Source organism: Chlorocebus sabaeus, chromosome 9 (genome assembly GCF_047675955.1).
Source record: "Chlorocebus sabaeus isolate Y175 chromosome 9, mChlSab1.0.hap1, whole genome shotgun sequence".
In the NCBI taxonomy this organism is placed as follows: domain Eukaryota; kingdom Metazoa; phylum Chordata; class Mammalia; order Primates; family Cercopithecidae; genus Chlorocebus; species Chlorocebus sabaeus.
The window spans coordinates 69245713-69266460 of record NC_132912.1 but is presented as its reverse complement, the minus strand read 5'-3'; the positions used below and the strand labels follow the sequence as shown (position 1 = coordinate 69266460).

The 20748-nt window shown below is 51.2% G+C and overlaps 1 protein-coding gene across 4 annotated transcripts in view; it reads left to right on the top strand.

Moving 5' to 3' along the window:
• Window positions 1–10260: 10260 nt before the first annotated feature.
• UNC5B (unc-5 netrin receptor B) overlaps window positions 10261–20748 on the top strand; it is an 89177-nt gene continuing 78689 nt past the window's right edge. For 3 of the 4 annotated variants that reach the window (XM_038009096.2, XM_038009097.2, XM_038009095.2), the window contains exon 1: window positions 10262–10799. In XM_038009096.2, the coding sequence (XP_037865024.2) occupies window positions 10721–10799 (79 nt within the window). In that variant the 5' untranslated portion in view covers window positions 10262–10720. Of the gene's footprint in view, window positions 10800–20748 lie in introns of all 4 variants that reach the window. The other variant, XM_007963143.3, reaches the window with a different exon arrangement.

Sequence of the window (20748 nt, the reverse complement as noted above, 5' to 3'; positions counted from 1 at the left end):
TGTTGAATATGTATATTTAGCCAATCCTTTCGGCACAAAGTTGCTACCCCAACCCCTCCTCCTTCGAAGGACCTGGCTCTGGTCTTTGCCTGAGGCTATGCGTTCCAACCTGCAGGATGGCCGCCTTGCAGGCTGTAACTTCTACAGGAAAAAAAGTCGCCTTTTCTACATTTATAGGTCTCATGATTTTTAAAGTTAACACATATAACCTATGCATATCCTCCCATATACTTTAAACATCTCTATATTATTTATAATACCCAATACAATGTACATGCTATGTAGTTAGACTGTAGTTTTAAAATTTGTAGTTTTTGATTGTAATTTTCTATTACTTTTTAAAAGAAAATGCTTTTGATCTGCAGATGGTTGAATCCATGGATTAGGAACCCACAGATACAGGGGGCCAACTATACATAGAGGGCTTGATACTATCCAATTTCAGGTATCCACGGGGGGCCATGGAATACATCTCCAGTAGATAAGGTAGGACTACTGTACGTATTATCTGTTTCCATTTATGTGACGTTTTGGAATTAGCAAAACTCATCTATGATGTTAGAAATCAGAAGAGTGGCTGCCTCTGCAGGATGATGATTACCTGGGATGGAGCTCAAGGGAATTTTCTGAGATGATGGAAATGATCCTATCTTGGTTAGGATTGTGGTTACTAGATGTCTTTACTTGCCAAATTTCATAGAATTTTACACTTTAGGCCGGGCATGGTGGCTCACACCTGTAATCCCAGCACTTTGGGAGGCCAAGGCGGGTGGATCACAAGGTCAGGAGATCAAGACCATCCTGGCTACCACGGTGAAACCCCGTCTCTACTAAAAATACAAAAAAATTAGCCGGGCATGGTGGTGGGCGCCTGTAGTCCCAGCTACTCGGGAGGCTGAGGCAGGAGAATGGCATGAACCTGGGAGGCGGAGCTTGCAGGAACCAAGATCGCGCCACTGCACTCCAGCCTGGGCGACAGAGCAGGAAAAAAAAAAAAAAAAAAAAGAATTTTACACTTTAGACCTGTGTATTTCATTGTATATAGATCACACCTCACTCAACTTTTTAAAAAGAGAAGAGGAAGCACAGAGCAGGAACATGGATATGCTGGTTCTTTAACTTTCCTGTCCCTGACCTTCTCTACCACTGAGTTCCCCTCATTCCAACAGTCAACACTCCCCAGCCAGCATCAGCCTAGGTCCTGTTTCCTACATGTCCTTGGGTGACAATGTTCTGAGTAACAATCATAGAATTTTTCACAGCTTTCTCAATTTGGAGCAGAAGTTGTCACTTGTTTAAAAATAACTCAACATACAACTTACAAAATTAATTTAAAGAAAACAAAAATTTCTTGAAAAGTTTCACCATATTAAGAGAGAACTCGTATCTCTGCAAACACCACATGGTAGTCCTCTGACTTAACCTGGAGTCTACATTCCTAGGCCCTAGTAGATGCCTGAAACCTTGGATAGTCCCAAACCCTATTATATACTGTTGTTTCCTATACATACACACCTATAATGAAGTTTAGTTTATAAATTAGGCACAGTAAGAGATGAATAATAATAATGAATAATAGAGCAATTATACCAATTAGCCAGCATTGCTACTCTTGTATTTTGGGGCTATTATTATGTCAAATAACAGTTACTTGAACACAAGCATTAAGATACCACCACAGTGGATCTGATAACAGAGATGGCTACAAGTTACTAACAGGCAGGTAAGGTAGGCAATGTCCATATACTAGGCAAATGGATGATTCACGTCCCAGGTGGGACAGAGTGGGATGGCGTGAAATTTCATCACTCTACTCAGAAAGTCATAGTTTAAGACTCTGAAAGCCAGGTGCGGTGGCTCATGCCTGTAATCCCAGCACTGTGGGAGGTTGAGGCAGGAGCATTGCTTGAGTCTAGGAGCTCCAGACCAGCTTGGGCAACATGGTGAAACCATGTCACTACAAAAAAATGTGAAAATTGCCAGGTGTGGTGGCATATGCCTTGGTCTCAGCTACTCAGGAGGCCTGGCTGAGATGGGAGGATCACTTGAGCCCAGGAGGTCGAAGCTGCAGTGAGCCTTGTTCATGCAACTGCATTCCAGCCTGGGTGACACAGCGAGACGCTATCTCAAAAACAAAAGACATGAATTGTTTGTTTCTGGAATTTTCCATTTAATATTTTTGGACTTCAGCTGACTGTGGGTACGTGAAACCTTGGATAAGAGGGGACTTCTGCACATAGTGACAGCTTTGAGTCCTGCTTACACGATGCCAGCAATGATGAAGAGTCATCAGGAACAGAAGATCTAGAAGAAACTAATAAAAAGCTAACCAGATCCAACTTTTAGTTCAGAAGAAATCGATTTGATAACAAAAGAGTTGAACAAAGAGAAATCTAAATATTCCAAACCAGAGGTTGGGTGCTGAAATTTCAAGAAGGATGGGATATCTGACAAGCGGCACTCCCCATACGGCCATTCATCAAGGAGTCAGAAGTCAACAGAAAAGAGTTTTTCACCTATCTCTCCTCCCATACAGGCACACACTCCACTTTGCTATAGGGTTTCTTTCCTCTGCCTCTTCCTTCAATAAAGATCTTTATAGCCAGTGTATCCAGGAGGGCAGTTCACAGCACAGGGACCTCCTCTTCCTCCTGGTCTTTCAGAAAGCCTCTGTGAATCACCTTCAGCGTACTTGCCACTGGAAGATATCTTTGGCACTTATCCTGAAAATACTAGTGAATTATCTTCAATGCTGACTCAGCTTTCAAAAGAGCCTGCTACTGAAAATCCAGAACCACAACAAGAAACGTGGGAATTTTGTCTGTCTTCCAAATTTATTTTTAATTATCTCTCATTTTTAGTTTAAGGAAGTGCTGTACCTTCAGTGATTACACTTCTGCCTAAATGAAAGCTTCACAGTATTATAATTCTTGAGCTAGTGTTTTGTAAATAAAGCTGATTTGCATATTAATCCCATTGAGTGAATTATTTACTTTATCTTGTACTCTCTGGATAGTATAAATATTGTGTTTAATTTGATTAATGGTCCATGACACATGAACAATACTGGAAGTATCACATGCACAGTGCTGAAATTGAACATATTTGAAATGGCAAAAGACATTTTTATACGTCAAAAGGTATATCACTGTAGTTTTAAGACAAATGTGAAGTGGCCTGATGTTTTTATTAGACAAAGTAACTTGATGTTTACCTGAATATATTTAAATTGGAATGTTTAAAACAATAGAGAGTGAGAAAGTTTAATAGGACTATCTCGTTATTTTAAGCCCTGTTAGACTATATGTAGCCTCTCCCCTTCTTTATTCCCCTACACAGATAACTCCCTATCCATAAGTCCAGGCAGAACCTAGAGAAGGTTGGTAATGTGGACTAATCATAAGAATGTGTGTTTAAAAGCTCAGGGCCAGTACTTAGCAGCTGACCTTAGACAAGTCATTTTCCCTTTTGGAGCTGTGGTTTCCTTTGTCATGGGCCATGATTAACACCAACCTCTAGGAACAATTGAGATGATCAGTGGGAAATCACATCATTAAAAGAACTACACACAGGATTTAGAGAGGCAGCATCTTGTGTTTAACATACAGGCTTAGAAGCCACTGCCTAGGTTTGACTCTAGCCTCAGTTTCTAGTTAAGCAGGGAAACCAAGTCTATTCTCACATTTTTAAAAGGGATGGACAAAGGGATGATTTCATCACTCAGAAAGTCACAGAATTTAAGACTTATGAATTGTTTTGTTTTTGGAATTTTTCATTTAACATTTTTGGACTTCAGTTGACTGTGGATAACTGAAACCATGGAAAGCGAAACCACAGAAAAGGGTGGGGAACTTCTGTACATACTAACGGCTTCAAGTCCTGCCTAAAAGATACCAGCAATAATAACTATTTTTTAAAGGAGACAATCATAACATCTCCTCATAGGTAATCATGGAGAACGAAAGAGCTAACTCAGACGGAGCTCTTGGCGGGTATCTGACTTGCTACAGTTGCCCAGTGTGATGGTTAATATTAGGTGCCAACTTGATTGGATTGAGGGATGCCTAGAAGACTGACATAGCATTGTTTCTGGGGGTGTCTGTGAGGGTGCTGCCAGAAGAGATTAACATTTAATACAGTGGACTGGGAGAGGAAGACCCACTCTCAATGTGGGTGAGCACCATCCAATCAGCTGCCAGTGCGGCCAAAACAAAGCAGGAGGAAGGGGAGGTGGGTTAACCTTGTTTGCTGGGTCTTCTAGCTTCCTTCTTTTTCCCCTGTGCTGGATGCTCACCTCTGTTCCTGGTGCCCTTGGACATCAGACTCCAGATTCTTCAGTCTTTGGACTGTGGGACTTGTACCAGTGGCTTGCCGGGGCCTCTCAGGCCTTTGACCACAGACTGAAGGCTGCACCATCTGCTTCCCTGGTTTTGAGGCTTTCGGACTCAGACTGAGCCACTACCAGCTTCTCCCTTCCCCAGCTTGCAGACAGCCTATCGTGGGAATTCGTCTTGTGAGCATGTGAGCCTATTCTCCCTATATACACACATATATCCTACAGGTTCCATCCATCCAGAGAACCCTGACTAATATACCCAGCATAGATTAGCATGCTTATTTCTTGAGATACTGACCACTCCTGTAGCATCAGTCAGTCCTGTGTTCACTGCTACGTGCTGGGAAGTCCACAGGGAACTTTAACTCACCAAATGCAAACCCAAATCCACCATCCTTTCCCCAGCCCAGCCATCCTCCTCCTTTCGTCACATCTCCCCTTGCAACCTCTGCCACTCTACCCAGCACCCCTCCCTTCCTCCATCCCTAAGTCCCCACCCTCCCTCAGACACCAAATCTGGGGAACTCTTTCTCCCTCTGCAGAGTCCACAGTTTCTGCCACCTGAATCCCTGGGCCAAGGCCCCATTGTTCCAGGACCATGCAGTGGCCACCTTGCTGACACCTGCTCAGTCTGCCCTGACACCCAGCCGCAAGGAGGCTCCCATGGCACAGCTCCAGTGTGGCCTCTCTCCAGCTCAGTCAGCACCCATGACTCCTGTTTCTTACAGAACAAATCTCATCTCTAGCACAGCAAGTCTTGCCCTTGTGGAGAGATTTTTCCCTTCTTGGCCCTGTGGTGTGCTGTTTGAGGGGCAGGATGAGGATGTGGCCACCTCCTGACCATACCATCACATACCTGACTCTAGGCCTTTGCTCACGTGGTTTGCTCTCCCATGTTTAAGGTCTCCTCCTCACTCCTAGGTCTAGCTTCCAGCATCCCCCATTCAGGGCACTGAGCCCCCCCCAACCCCCATTGCCACCCTACCGCCCGGCAATGCCAGGGCATGCTAGCCACAGCCTGCTGCATGTGCCAGCTCCAGCTCAACCTGCTTTTTCTCTGCCCCATAAAGCATAAGCAGGACTGGATACATAATCTCCAGGGCCCAGTGTAAAGTGGAAATCAGGGTCCCTTGTTCCAAATTATTAAGAATTATGAAATACATAAATCCTAATTGAAGGACATTCTACAAAATACCCAACGAATAATCCTCAAAACTGTCAAGGTCATCAAAAACAAGGAAAGACTGAGAAACTGGCACAGCCAAGAGGAGCCTGAGGAGTCACAATGACTGTATGCCATGTGGGATCCTGAATGGGATCCTGGAACAGAAAACAGAAGGACATTAGGTAAAAACTAAGGAGATCTGAATGAACTTTAGCACATAATAATGTATCAATGGTTCATTAATTGTAGTAAAGGTACCATGCTAATATAAGATGTTAATAATTAAGGAGACTGGTTGACGGGCATATGGGAACTTTCTCTACTATATTTGCAATTTTTCTGTAAAACTAAAACTTCTAAAATGAAAAGATGGCCTTTTAAAAATTCACAATAAAAGAATTTTGAGAAGGTGACAGCAGAGGCAATAAATATAACTTATGTATTCATTAATGTCCAAGACAGAATCGAGATTTGAATCCGGATCTGCCTGAGCCCAAGGCTTTTGTGGCTAACTGCTTACACTGCCTGAAGAGCGGTGAGAAGACCTAGGAGGGGTTGGCGGAGAAGACTGGGGAAGCTGGATGGAAGAAGAAGGTTGTCACAGTACTTAGTAGAGGTTAAGAGTCCAAGTTTAAGGACCCAGGCCACATACAGTATGATTCCACTTATATGAAATGTCCAGAAAAGGCAAATTCATGCAGAAAGTAGATTAGTGGGTGCCAGGGGCTGGGGGAGGGGAGAATGGGGTTAATGGTATGGGGTTTCTTTTGGAGGTGATAAAAATGGTCTCCAATTAGGTAGGGGTGATGGCTGCAAAATATTGGGAATATACTAAAAACCACTGGATTGTGCACTTTAAAATGTTTAAAATGGTACTTTTTAAAAATTTTTTTGAGACAGCATCACTCTGTCGCCCAGGCTGGAGTGCAGTGGCACAATCTCGGCTCACTGCAACCTCCGCCTTCTGGGTTCAAGTGATTCTCGTGCCTCAGCCTCCCAAGTAGCTGGGATTACACAGTGCGACACCATGCCCGGTTAATTATTGTATTGCTAGTAGAGATGGGGTTTCCCCATGTTGGCCAGGTTGGTCTTGAACTCCTGACCTCAAGTGACCCGCCCGCCTCCGCCTCCCAAAATTCTGGGATTACAGGCGTGAGCCACCGCACCCAGCCTAAGAGATTTAGAATCCTACCTGGCACATAGTAAGCACTCAACCTTAGCTCTGATAATATTATTACAAAGAGATGGTAAAGCATTAAGGACTTCAGGCTTAGGCGCTTCCCTTCTCCAGGGTCCAGGTTTTTGGGGTCCGTTCTGGACCGAACGTCTCAGGGAAGACATGGTGAACTCATTCCCAAGCCTTCCCACTCAAGATCCTGCAAACGGAGTCGTCTGAGAGCCCTCTACCCTGATGACCCGGGGCAAGGACCCTGTCGGGGCGGCCCCAGGTGGGATGGGGCCAAGGCAATTCTCCCACTGCCGGAGGAGGAAGACTGGCGGCCGCCGGGAAGCGTAAGCGGCAGCGCGCCGCCTGGTGGCACCTTCGCGCACACGGTCCCGGAGGAGCGGGAGGCGTCCACCCCAAGCCGCCAGCTACTCCTGCCAGGAGCCCCTACAGCTGCTTTTAAATCGTAATTGTTATCAAATAGTGAGTTTTTATACAGTCAGATTATTGGCCTTATTATTCTTAATCCTGTGAGGTAGTCATTATTCCTGTTTTACAATTGAGGAAACTGATGCTTGGAAAGTTTCAGTAACTGGCTTAAGATCCCCCAGCAGGTAAGAACAGCCCCCAGGTCTAGGGCCACAGCTGTCCAGATCCAGAACTCTTTCCTACACACTCCTGTGGTTTTAGAGAAGTGAGGGTAGCCAGTGGAAGCATCTGCAGTCCCCACTAAGGGTCAGAACTGGCTCTGGGACTGATTTCAAAGCAGATCTATGCCACAAAGCCTGCTCCACTTCCAGCCTCAGAACCCCCAGACCCAGGAAAGGTGGGTCTCACATAGCAACTCTGTAGGCCCTTTGACCATCAACCCCTTTCTCCCCAGCCTTATTAATGTACCCACTCAACCAACATTGCTTGCATCCCTGCTATGTCAGAAACTGTCTTCAGTGCTAGATATATCGTGGGGAACAGGGAACACAGGGTCCCTGACTTCAAGCAACTCACTACCTCGTCCTCATGCTTAACCCTAGCAGGACGCCTTTGCTGTGAGGCCCACGGCACTGGGTTTGGGAACACCCTAGCAAATCTTAATCCTGCCATCTTAATGTGTCATCCCATGGGCAGGGACCCTGCACATTCTTCACCCATCCCAGGGAAAGTTATGGCTCAGGGGGAGTCTGACTCCGTCTGAAGCCCCCACCCTGGCCTCAGCTGAGAGCCTGCATTCTCGAGATGCCAGGGCTGGAGAGGAACCACATCTGCAACCGCTCAGCTGCAGGTGGCTGGAGAAGGGTCAGAGACTTGGTACAGGAGCAGGGGCACAGAGCAGTTACAGAGAGATTCCCAACATGCAAAGTCCCCTACCCTGATGCTGGAGTCCTGGAGGGAGAGCAGGGCCCAGGACCTCCCATGAGTGTATTTCAAGAATTGAGAGAGTGGTTAGGCTGAGAAGGGAAGTGGGGCAGGGACTGGCAGGAGAGGGGGTAATGCCCTCCTTTTGCTTGCCCCCTATCCTCAGTCTCCCTTCTCTGCAGCCAGGAATTAAACAAAGACATGAAACCTGATACTTGGACTGGAAAGGCCTGCTGGGTACACTTTACCACCTAAACAGCAAAGTTCCAAAGACTGGAACTTTTTAGAAAAATCTCCAATACCCCACAGGCCTGAAGGAGAGAGAGAGAGAACATGCTGTGGTCTCTGCATGCCGCCCCTCTCTGCTGAGGTCCCTGCTGAGCTCTCCAGCATAGGCACAACCTTGACCATGTGCCCGCATCCAGGGGATGACAGATGTGGGTCTTGGTACAGGCGTGTCTGTATGTTCCTGGCAGTAGTTAAGTATCTAAATATCTATTTGTCTTGGCAGTCATCTGCCTATTCATGTTTTTAGCTGTGTGCGCCTGTGTGTTTGCTTTTTTAGGCATACATCTTTGGTATGTGGGTATCTTTGGAGTGGGGTGCCTATTTGTAGGTGTGATGTTTCTGGAAGGTGAAACATCGCACCTGTGTCTTTGTCGTATGTTTTCGTGTGTGTACCTTTGCAGGTGTGTATGGGTGGGTAGGTGTGTGTGTGCATGTGTATTTGCAAGGTGGAGTTGTTTGGCTGTGCTGAGCTGTTGACTCTCATCCACTGCCCTTGCTTGGGCTGTCAGAGGCCAAGCTAAGCAACCTACCTTTGCCCCACAGCAGCCTTTCTCAATTGATGGAAGTCCTTCCCCCAGGGAGTCCAGGTCCACCTGTTGCCACCCTCCTGATGCTGGGTGCCCAGTTAGGGAGATGTGCTGATGGCATGCACGACCTCCCCCAGATACTCCAGACCCGGAATTGTGAGGGGAGTGTGTGTGGAGAGGGTACTGGGTAGCCCTGCCTTCACCTCACCTCTGAGGAAACAGCTAGGACAGTCCCCTTCGCACAGCCCAATCCATCCCCAGGGAAGGTGTTCGAGGGAGGCTCCCCCGTTTAAAGGGTTTCTTTCCAATCCCATCTCCCCTGTCCCCTTTGCTCAGTCACTCATTCACTCCAAGCAGTGTGATCTCTGGCAGGTGGCTTTACACCTCTGTGCGAAGTCCTCATCTGTAAAATGGGATGTAAATGGTGCTTACTTCAGAGGATTGTGAGAATTAACTGACATGATGCATACAGAGTGCTTAGCCCTGTGCCTGGCACAGGGAAGGTCTTTGCCTATGTTAGCTGATCCCCTTATTCTGACCTCTCTGGGTTTCAATCACAAGACACTGCCCATCCTTCAAACCTCACCTGTCCCCACGTGCTCCTCGGACCACCCTTGGCTGGTTAGGACTTTCCCCCTGGAATCAGACTGGCTGGGAGGGGAGAATCTTGGAAAGAGATTATTGATATTGCACTGCAATTTCCACACAATTTAAAAAATTTAATTATATACCCCCTTATGAAATAGTTATCCTTTTCCTCCATTTTACAGATGGATGAAGGCAGCATCCGAATTGTTAAGAAACTTGTTCAAGGTCACACAGTAAGAAAGGGGCAGAGTCCAAGTTTACACTGAGGCAAAAATGGCTGTCCCACTATCACGTAGGAGGCTGGTTTACAGCAACCCAGGATCAGAGTGCTGGAGAGTTTCCAGGAGTCTGGTTAACAGTTCTGCCGAAGATCATACAGACAAGCAGAGCCAGCCAGGAAAATCCTAATCTATACCCAGCTTCACATTGCTGTAAGCCCCAGCGTAACCAGGACTTGGGTGTTCTCATCTTGGGAGCTTTTTTTGGAAAGATCCCCACATGTGGAAGGCAGAGCGCATACTACAGACAGGAGAGTCAAAAGTGAGAGTCCTACATTCAATCAGAGGAGAAAGCTGACATGGCCAAGCCAAATGAAGGCTCAAAGCCAGATTTCCTTAATTTGGGCAAGCGAAAATTGGGCCGCCTCCACGTCCAGTCATTCTCCAGCGGCCGGGTTTTTCAAAGCTCTGCGCCCGCCCAGTGTCTCGAGAGGAACCTCCCCCGGGGTACCCCAGCTCTGTCGCGGCCGCGCCCAGATGGCCGTCGGGTCTCCCCTCAAGGCCCCCCTACCGACTCCGCCCTCTGCCGGCCAGGCCCCGCCCGGCCGCTCGCGGTCCCCTCGGCTGGCGAACTCACTCCTGCGAGCGAGCGGCGGCGCTCAGCATTGTGGCGGGCGGCTGGGGCCGGCTGGGGCGCCGGAGCCGCAGGCATCCGCGGGGCTCCGAGAGGCGCGCACAAGGGCTGGGACTGCGCGGCGCCGCCGCTGCGAGCGCCACTGAGCGGTCGCGCAACTTCGGAGCCACAGCGCCGGAGCTAGGCGAGCGCTCGGAGACCCGGAGCCAGAGGGGCGCGCCGGAGCCTGGTTCGAGAGCCGGCGCCAGGCACCCACCGCGCTCCGAGTGCCAGGGGGCCCTCCGCGCAGCGTGGCTGCCGCTGCCCCCACGGAAGGCACGGGCTGGCGCGGCCGGGCGCCGGGGAGGACGGCGAGGAGGAGGCGGCGGCGGCGAAGACGGCGGCGGCGAGGCTGGGGCCAGGGAGACAGCCCCGGGGGAGAAGCGCCCGAACCGGGCCGCGGGAGCATGTGGACCCGGAGCGGAGCTCGGGGCGCGCTGCTGCTGGCACTGCTGCTCTGCTGGGACCCGAGGCTGAGTCAAGCAGGTAGGAAGCGATCGGGCCTGGGGGCACGGGGCTAGGGGACCCTTGCGCCTCACTCTACCCTGAAGTTGAGGTGGTCTTTCGTCGCATCGATGCGCGCAGGGAAAGCGGCAAGGGCGCCCAAGTTAGAATGTAGATTTTACTGCCTCCCAAAGTGGGCAATGGCGCATCCACATAGCGGGAGGGGGGCGCAGGGAAGGGGGTTCACAGTAAACTGAAAGCTCCCTGCTCGCTCCTGAAAGGGATCCCTTCTTCTCCCTGGAAGGGGTGTCGGAGTCAGGGTCTGAGTCTCCGGGAGGATCCGCCTCTTGGGGACCTCCGGCTCTCCGCGCGCCTGGCGTCCGCCCTGAAAAAAATCTGTGGCTACATAAGCAAGGTGTGCGCTCGCTGCCTTACGCCGGTAACTTACTAGTCTGGTCCCGGCTCGCCTAGGCTCTTACACGCTATAGGGACACGAATCCGCAGACCAGAGGGAGAGAGCGAAAGACCTGCTGAACACGGGAAGGGCTCCGGCAGCCGGGGGAGGCTGGCTTGCAGGGCTCCTGACGCGGGGAGGGCTAAGTCCTGCACACATAGCTTTCCCCGAGATCGCTGGGCCCGCAGGTCTGGATTTTTTTTTTTTTTTTTTTTCTGAATGTTGGGGTGTGTGTGTGTGTGTGTGTGTGTGTGTGTGTGTGTGTGTTGGATGCGGGCGGGGGTTCCTAGGGATCCTGCGGAGTTTCCTTTTAAATGGGTCACTGACATTCTCGCTGTCCAGGGAACAGACTAGGTGCGCTCTCCTTGGTACAGCGCCCGCTCTGGACCCACAAAGATGACTTCAGCGGACTGGTGGGCTCCTGAAATAAAGTCCCTAATCCGCCTCTCTCGCCGTGGATGAATACGTTTCTCGCTCGTCCTGTAACTGGACCCGGCGTCGCTGGCTGGGCTGCGTTTTCCCGGGTAGGCTGTGGACTGACTGGAGCCAGCCTCTGTCTGGTACCTGAACCCAAGCAAGTGGGCTAGCCACGGCCGCCGGGCGCCTCGGCTCCGGAGCCGGGTAGGGACGGGGACTCCTGCACGAAGTCCTCTCTGAGTTGAGGCTGAGAATGGAGCAGGAAAACTGGAGCAGAAAGTGGACGAGATGACGCAGCCCTCCCCACCTCCTACCTCCTGCTGCGATGTTGACATCCGCCCTTCCCCCCTCCATAGCCAAAGATTCCTCATTCTGGAATTAGTGATTCCCACGGCCAGGAGTGAGAGCTTGGCTTTAGCACATTCCCCACTTTTTTTTTTTTTTTTTCCTGGTGCAAGTCCTGTGCAGTAGAGTTACAACACTCAACCATTTGATCCAACTTAATTATGATTTGGGCAGACTCTGGTATTTAAAGCAGTGTTTTGAAGTTGGAAGGTAATGATGGGGATGGGGGAAGGCAGGCTGCTGAATGTCCAACCTTGTTTTAAAGGGTGCAGTTAGACGTGGGAGGTGCTTGGTTGGGTTGTTGGTTTCTGGTTGGAGGGGGGTTGAGCAGATGATTGAAGGGTAGGGTGAAGTCTCTGTAAATGGCACATGGGTAGGGTTGTGTCTTGGGAAGCTGCTTTTGTACCAGCAGGACAGTGGGATCAGGAATAAATACTTAGGTTACCAGGAATGAGGGGCTGCAGTAGGAGAAAGACAAGACTGGTTGGCCTCTAGTTCTCTGGGTGGGTGGGCTTGGCCAGGAAGGCTGGGGGTGGCCTGCATTTCCTGCTTAACAAAGCATCCAGCCCCCACCTTCCCCAGAAGAAACCCCAGGCCCAGGGCTTTGATGGATTTGGGCACGAATGGTGCCCAGTCAGAAATGGCCTCTAATACCCGGCTTTGATTTCTCACCAGCGAGCAGAAGCGGTGCTGGAATTGTGCTCATTACTTAGCGCGGCAGGAGCTGCCTGCCCACCAGCCTGGAGAGGGGCCAGCTGGTGGGGTCTGCCTGCAGCCTTCTCATTGCCCAGAATGTGTGGCCCTTAGAAACCTGCCTTCAGGAGGGAGAACATGTCCCTTCCTCCCACACAATCTTTTTTCTCTAATGCCACAGGCACAGAGCATCATTCTTTCAGAATGTTCTTTGGGTTTTTCCAGTGGATCTTTCACAAGCCCCATTTCACTGATGGGGAAAATCAAGGCCAGAGCGTTGGCTTTCTCCAAATCTTGCCTTCACTTGGCCACAGATTGAAGACTTGTGTGAAGGGCTCTTGTCCAACAGCCAGGCTGATTCAAGCCCAGCAGACCCTCCCTCCCATTCTTATCCACCCACCCCTCTGCCGTGAGCCTCATAACAAACTGAGGCAGGTGAGGCTCTCCCTGCAGAGATGGATCTTTACTAGGGGTGTCCAAGCTCCCCTCAAGTGGCAGGCACCTCTCTCTCCTTTTCCCCACCCTGACCCCATCTCTGGTGAATATGGGAATGAGCTCCCTTTACAGCACTGAGAATTTTTTTAAACTGTAAAGTCTGATGGTGGAGAAATCAAAACTGGAACCATAAAACCCCAGACCCTTAGAAGGTGATTCAGCAAGTGACTAGCCAGAAAAAAGGCCACTTCAAAAGCTCTGGTTGGCCCTGGAAATCTCCTCCCACCCCACCTTTCAGTCCTTCCTGGAGCTTTTAATAAGCCTTTCCATGGCCTCTGGCTGGGATGGTTGAGAAGGAGTTGAGGTGTCAAGATAATACTTCTTTTTAACGTGCAATTAAAATCAAGAGTTTTTGTAGTGTCTCTGCTTGGTGTGTGTGTGTGCATGTGTGTGCTCGCGTGCACCCACTTGAGCACACACAATGGTAGCCTGTCCTCGTCTCCCTCTGCACTCAGTGTAGCAAACACCCATCTCACTTAAACAAATGGAAAATCAAGTGTCTTAATGGGTTTTCTCATTAAAGTGAAAGTACCACTGCAGGGGAGCAATTTCTCCTGTAATCTCTCTCCTCCACCTCTCTCCCCTCCCCTGCAAACAGGGAATTCTGTAGGATAAAACAGTTCCCCTCTTTTCCAATCCACTTATTTAACTGTTGACACTTTGGTACAGGCCAACTTGCCCAAGGTCACATTGGGACTCACCGGTAGCACCCGGACTTGAACTGAGGCCTCACAACCTCAGTCTAGTGCTTCTAGCTCCTTCATCCCACCTGGACTGCCGACCCACCATCATGGGTGTGGGCTTGAGACTCTGAAATTGAGGCACCACTTAAGGCAGGCAGCTAAAGATAATATTGCTTCGATGGCTGTTTTAGACTGGAACTCATGGCAGGATGGAGGAAAGAGGTTGAGAGTTGGGAGGGTGGAGAGGTGTTCCAGGAGAGGGGAACAGGGCAGAGCCGAAGGTCTGCCACCAGGCAGGTGCCCAGAGGTGGCTGTCACGACCCCCAGCATTGGCCTCCTGAGCAACTGCCCTGACCTGGGGAAGGGAGACAGGTCCCAAGTCAAGCTCCCTTGGGCTGCATGGCCAAATAAACATTAGCATTTTAGAGCTCTGCACCCATTTGTAGAGTTGGGGACAGAATATGTTTTTACCTTTTACTTATATTCAAAGCTTTGGGAGCCAGTGTCCTGTCCTCCCCCACCTCTCTTTGTTGTTGAGTTTCTCCCTGACCAAAGGTCTTGTGACCCTTTTCCTGGGTGTCAGGCTTAAGATGAGGCCTGCCTCCTACTCCTGATTCCTTGAGCCACGGAGGTTTTCTAAGGAGGTTTGTGGACTGCCTAAGACTTTGGGGATGGGCTGGGGGGAGGTGGATCCTTTCCATTCCAAGAGCTCTCAGACAAGGTGAGTGATTCTGAATAGACAGTGCTGGGAACCTCCCTCCCCCAGGGCCCACAGGCAGCAGGTCTTTTGACCCTCAGAGTTGGGGTTGGGTGGAAAGGAGACAGCTTGGAGGCCACTGCTGCCTTCAAGAAAGGGCAGAGGGGGCTGGGTCATAGGCTGGGACTTGGGGGTGGGAGCCTGGGCCCATGGAAACTGCTGCCTGGGCAGATGGCCCCCAGAGGGTAGGGAAGAGAAAGCCGGCGCTCAGGCCAGAGCTGGCGCTTCTCTGGCGTCCTCCTCCTTCTCCTCCTCACCAGTTTCCTAAACAGCTTCCACAAATAGAGTCATTAAAGCTGTGAAGGCAAAATGAAACCAAACAAGTGCGTTCTGTGCTTTTCTGTTTCTTATTTTTTTAAAGAAATTAAAAATACCGTAATTAGAATAATACAAGGAGAGAGCATTTTCCGGAAGGCCTAGGGTGTGGGCACTTCCCACCCACTGGGTTGGCTACAGAGGTTGGGGCTGGGGCGCCACCTCCCGCCCCGTTAGGGTCTGTGATCCGCCGGGGGCGCCGCGGGCTTTTCCCCCGGCTCCATGCATCCCGGCGCTGGCCTCGGCCCCCGACTGGGAGTTGGGTGGCGCTGGATTGTAACTCCGGCCCGGAACCGCCGCAGCCGCTGCGCCCCCGCGGGCAGACAAGCCCGGGCGGAGCGCGCTAAGCCACAGGTCCCCGTGGCGTTCCTCCTGGTCTTCGGGGATGCTAATGGCAGCGAAAATATTTGCTGAAGTGCCGGCATAAATCAGCCGCCTCCCGGCTTCCCCACCCCCACCCCTTTTGTTTCCTCTTCCTTCTCTCCAAAAAGCGCTGGGCTGCTGCGAGCGCCCGAATTTACCTTTTCCAACTAAGCGGCCTGATTAGCATCTCCGCCGCTTGGGGGGCTGGATTCTACCTTCTCCTGCGCCCCCCACCCCCAGTCCCCATCTCCACCTCCCTCCCCAGCCGAGCTAAATCGGTCCGCTGGAGCCCCGGGAGCTCTACCACCACCGCCTAGCGAGTGAGTGCGCGGAGCCGCCCTCCTTCTCACCTCCTAGAACAGGCTGCCCCCAGCGCTTGCAACTTACCCCTTCGCGGCGCCGCACGGCTTGGCTCGCTTCTCCAAGAAGGCAGGCTTGTGGGTGTGAGAGTATGTATTAAGGAGTGTGTGGGGGGGTGAGAATGTGTATTAAGCAGGTGGGCGGAGGTGGGAGTTTGCAGTTGGAGGGGAGGGTGGGTGTGGTGTTGCATTGGGGTGTCAGGTGTGTGTGGGGGCGAGCCATGCACTGGGTGTGTGCCAGAGGATGGATGCGTGTTTGAGGAGGGTTGTGCCTTTTGTAACTCAGGATGTGTGGTGTATAGGCTGTGTGTGTGTGTTTGGGTATGTGGGGGGTGGCAATGTCACATGGGCACACTTGTGGTGTGTTTGTGTATAAATAGGTATATGTAATGTGGAGACAGTGAGTCACCGCCAGGCATGGGAAGCTCCATCCATTGTATTCTGTTGGGGATTCCACTTCAGGATGGGACACAGGCCATTTGCCCGTCAGCACTTAAGAGACCTCATTTTGCCCCGCACCTGCACTGTGAGCAGGGTTTGGCCTGGCTCTGCTGTTGGAAGGGCAGAGGACAGCTTCCCCTGCTGAGTGTGGATGGGACAGGCCTGCATGAAGGTGGGTCGTAGTGCTCCAGGGGGAGGAAAGTTGGCAGAGATGGACCCTAAGCCAGCCCAGCAGCTTGGGCTACTGCCCCCAGGAAGACCAGGGTCCCAGACCTGGAGTCTCCTGCAGTCGACTCCCAGCTTCCCCAGAGCATGGGAGCAGCTGCGGTTTGGAGATCTGCTGTCTGACCTGGGTCAGCTTATGCTTCAGCCTGTCTCCCCCAAGGAGAGTGAGTTCGCCTCTAGAGTTTGCTGGAGAAGGGGCCAGCAGAGCTTGAGTGGGTGGGATCCCCAGTGGAGGACCCCATCTCAGGCTGACGTGGCTGGGGCCTGGAACTCTCAGTGGTGGCAATTGAAAGAGGACAGACACACCCACACACATGCTGGACTCCACTGTCCTTACCACTTTCTTGGTCACAGAAGCGCTTCCCTGCTTTCCCAGGGCTGTCTACAGGAAGGACTTCCATCACTTCAACTCTAGGATAAGATGGACTGTTCTGGAGCAGGGAAGCCTACAGGAAAATCACAGTCCCTCCCCCGACCCTGGTGTGCATGTTGCTTTACAGTTTACAAAACTCTTTTATATGTGCAATCTCACTTTGTCCTTACAAGAACCCACCGAGGAGGTGGAGGCTTTCACTTAGGAGGCTGAAGAGGCAGGACTGGGACCCAGGTTTGTATTAGTCAGGGTTCTCTAGAGGGACAGAACTAATATATATTTAAAGGAGAGTTTATTAAGTATTAACTCACAAGATCGCAACATCCCACAATAGGCCGTCTGCTGGCTGAGGAGCAAGGAGAGCCAGACTGAGTTCCAAAACCGAAGAACTTCGAGTCTGCTGTTCAAGGGCAGGAAGCATCCGGCACAGGAGAAAGATGTAGGCTGGAAGGCTAAGCCAGTCTCTCTTTTCACATTTTTCTACCTGCTTATATTCTAGCCCTGCTGGCAGCAGATTAGATGGTGCCCACCCAGATTAAGGGTGGGTCTGCCTTCTCCAGCCCACTGACTCAAATGCTAATCTCCTTTGGCAGCACCCTCACAGACACACCCAGGATCAATATTCTATATCCTTCCATCCAGTCAAGTTGACACACAGTATGAACCATCACAAGGTCAGAACTCCTAAGCAGCCCTGGTCACAGCCCTCGAGGAGGTGCTGTCTGTAAGGAATGCTGACGTCCACTCTAGAAATGTTAAGTGGCATTCAGAGCATTGCGGATGCCATGTGAGAGTGACAGATGATATGCAAGGGAGAGCATAGCAGAGCCAAAGTTTTAAGGCATGGGGCTTCCTGGGGTGGATGATGACTGCCAGACCTTTACTCTGTCCTTTTCCGGTCCTTCTGAGAGCATGTCCTGAAGAGAGGATGGGATGGGGGGCTAGCCAGCTGGGCATGTGGGCAGGGGTGCCAGCCGACCTCTCCCTACTCTTGGGAAATTTGCCCCTGTTAGCATCTGTGGTGTTTACCATCTTGGGGTGAACACCAGTCTTGGGGAACAGACCTTCTGGCCCATTCCACCTCCCAGCATCCCAGGTTCAACTGAACGTGTGTGCTTGGGTCACGAGTCCTCTCAACTGCTTCTGATTCTATGGGCTAGGACTGTGGCAGGGCCTGGAGGCAAAAGGCTGCCTTCTTCTTGGATCTCTCTGTGTGGCTCCCAAAGGTGGAACGAGCCCAGAAAATGCTTTCTAAGCACTGGCAGGGATCATATTGGGGGTGGAGACTTGGGGAGGTATTTTCCTACCTTTGCCCTTCCCCCACCAGAGAACACAAAGTGGGTAGGAAGGGGAACGGTGGAATCCTCTGCCTAGCACTTCTGTGAGCCATTTGCCAGGGGTAGGGGTGGGGAGATCCTTTGTCATCACCACCTCTGGAACCCCCAGCTGCTCTGTTTCCATACACACCTCTCCCGGGGCCTTAGCTACAGGTGCAGAAGAGTGCATGGCATTGCCAATTGGAATTCTGAGAGGTTAACATGGCCTCCCAGCATTGTCATTGACTACGTGGTGACGTTGGGCAGCTCACCTAACTGGACTGTACCTCCATTTTCTCATCTGTAAAATGGGGGTAATAATAACATCATCCTCAGAATTGCCTTGAGAGTCTCATGAGCTGATGTATGAAAAAGCCCTTAGCACAGTGCCCGGCACACAGCAAGCACTTAGAGCCTCTTGGCACACAGCCTGCCCCAGAGAGAGCCCAGCGATGCATCATCATCTTCCTCAACGGGAGTGAAAGCTGGGAGGTCAGGGCCAGGAGTCTCAGCCGCTCCTGGTCGAGGAGTTAGGAGACTCTGGCTCTTGATCTTCATTTGCTGTGAGACCTTGGGCAAATGCCTTTCCCTCTCTGGGTTCTGATTGTTTGGTTTCCCTTCCTATCTCTAAGTCTGGAGTGGGGCAGAGGTAGAAGGATGATCCATACAGGATGTGGGGTTTTTGTCTGGTTCTATCTGAAGAGGCCCCAGCAGTCAGAAAGAAACAGAGGTAGCCGAGGCACAGAACCACTTGTGTTTACAGAGGCCTCTCCGGAAAGTCAATATATTGACTGGAATGCCCTTGCACGCATTATGCGGCCCTGGGTGTCTCTCTCACCGAAGCCGTAAATCAGCCTCTGGGAACTTGGTCCCTTTTTCCTGCTCCATAAGCGTCTCCTGCCTCAGACACTGAGAACCCCAGATGCCAAGCAGGGCCCAGGAGGTAGAGAAGGGCCCCACTGGCAGAGGCAGCCTGGGCATGTGCGAGTAAGGGCCCGTGGTCCCCCACCCTTGTCACCCACTCCAAAGCTCAAGTGCACCCTGCTGAGGGTGTGTTAGGGACAGACTTTGCAGACGTGGCCCCCGTGTCATGCATGGCTTCATTTCTCAGAGGCCGGGGGAGGCCAATCTTGAGGGTTGGGGAATGAGGACTCCTGTCTCCACGTAGGATATCGGAACACCAGCCCACCCTAAAACCTGATGCACTTGCCCATTCATTCAGCCTGGGCAAGTGCTGAGCTCTGTGGTCAGAAGCTAAAAGACCATGGGCCTGACTCTTGAAGAACTGATGGGCTTTGTGCTGCTTCTTGAAGCATGGGCCAAGTGCCTGGCCTGTGATGCTGGGGTACAAGGGGGGTTAGGGTGATGCAAGAGAGCAACCATTCAAGATGAGCCAAGATGTATGTGTCTTGGGAGGGGTCTTGCATGATGTTTAGAGGGCAGGCTGTGCAGTCACATTACTTGGGTTCAAATCCTGGCAGTGCCACCATCTGGCTGTGTGTCTTAGAGCAAGTTGCCTACCCTCTCTGAGCTTAGTTCTGAGCTTAGTTCATTTGGAAAAGGGGAGTAGTAACACCAATCTCATTAGATTTGGGGATAGATGAGATCATGCGTAAAAGTGCTCTGCATATTCTGAAGTGCTCAGTGACATTCACTGTCATCACCATCATCATCGTCATCATTATCATCATCATGTGGGCACCGTGTATTGGGTGGAATGAAGGGAAATGTCTCAATGTTGAGAGGAAGAAGCTCTTGTGGCCTGGGTGGTCAGAAAAGGCTTCCTGGAAGGGGGAAGGTTTGCCCTTAACTGGCCCTTGAAAGATGAGAGACTTTGGGTAAATGGAGAGTGTGACCCTGGTAGGGGATGTGTACGTGAAGGTATGGGTGGGACTGTCTGGCACATCTACCCAGGAGACAAATTCTACATTCGGGTTCTGACTCGTGTCTGATCATCTAGCAACTCAAGACTTCCAGGGCCAGAGGTCTCTTAGTACAGTAGAAAAAGGCCCAGGCTTTAGGATTTGAATCTTCCAGAGGTGGCTCACCCTCTGTGCCTCAGCTTCCCAATTCATGAGATAGGCATGATTCTACCTTCATCAGGTGCTGATGTGACGTGAACTAACACATATGCAGTCTTGGCAGAGTGGGTGTTCTGTGCATTTCCATTGCCTTCCCTTCTCTTCCTGCCCCTCGTCCACCCCCCACCACCCTCAATCTGGCTGACCCCTGGATAGGACTAGGGCTGGGCCTGGGCCCTGATTCTCTCCCTGTGCATCTCTGGGCAGAACAGGGGGACAGAGGGTCCCAAAGTGGCAGTTTCCAGGTTGGCTAGAGAGCCAGGGAGAGCGGCAGGAAGAGAGAGGCTGCTTTTTCTGGTCCCTGGTGCTCACCTGGGCCTGCCCTGACCCAGGAGGCATCCCCAGGGGGTCTTCTGCTGAGATCACCCAGGAGCCTGCAACCCCCAGAGGCCCCAAGCGGTGTCAGGAGGCATCACTGCCTTCAGGAGACAACACCCAAGGAAAGCAGTTCTGTAATGCGATCAGAGGCGTCTGCCTGCCTGGCTGGGGACCTGGACACCCATGCAGGATGCAGAGCTTACCAGAAATTGAGTCAGGAATTCCAGGAAAGTTGTCCGTGGCCCCCTCCCCCATCCCTGTCCCACCTTTGGTCATTCTGTGACACAGCAGGGCAGAGTGAGATTGGGAGTGAGCAGTGACCTCTGGTGGGTGGGAGTCTGTCGGATGGGGCAGCC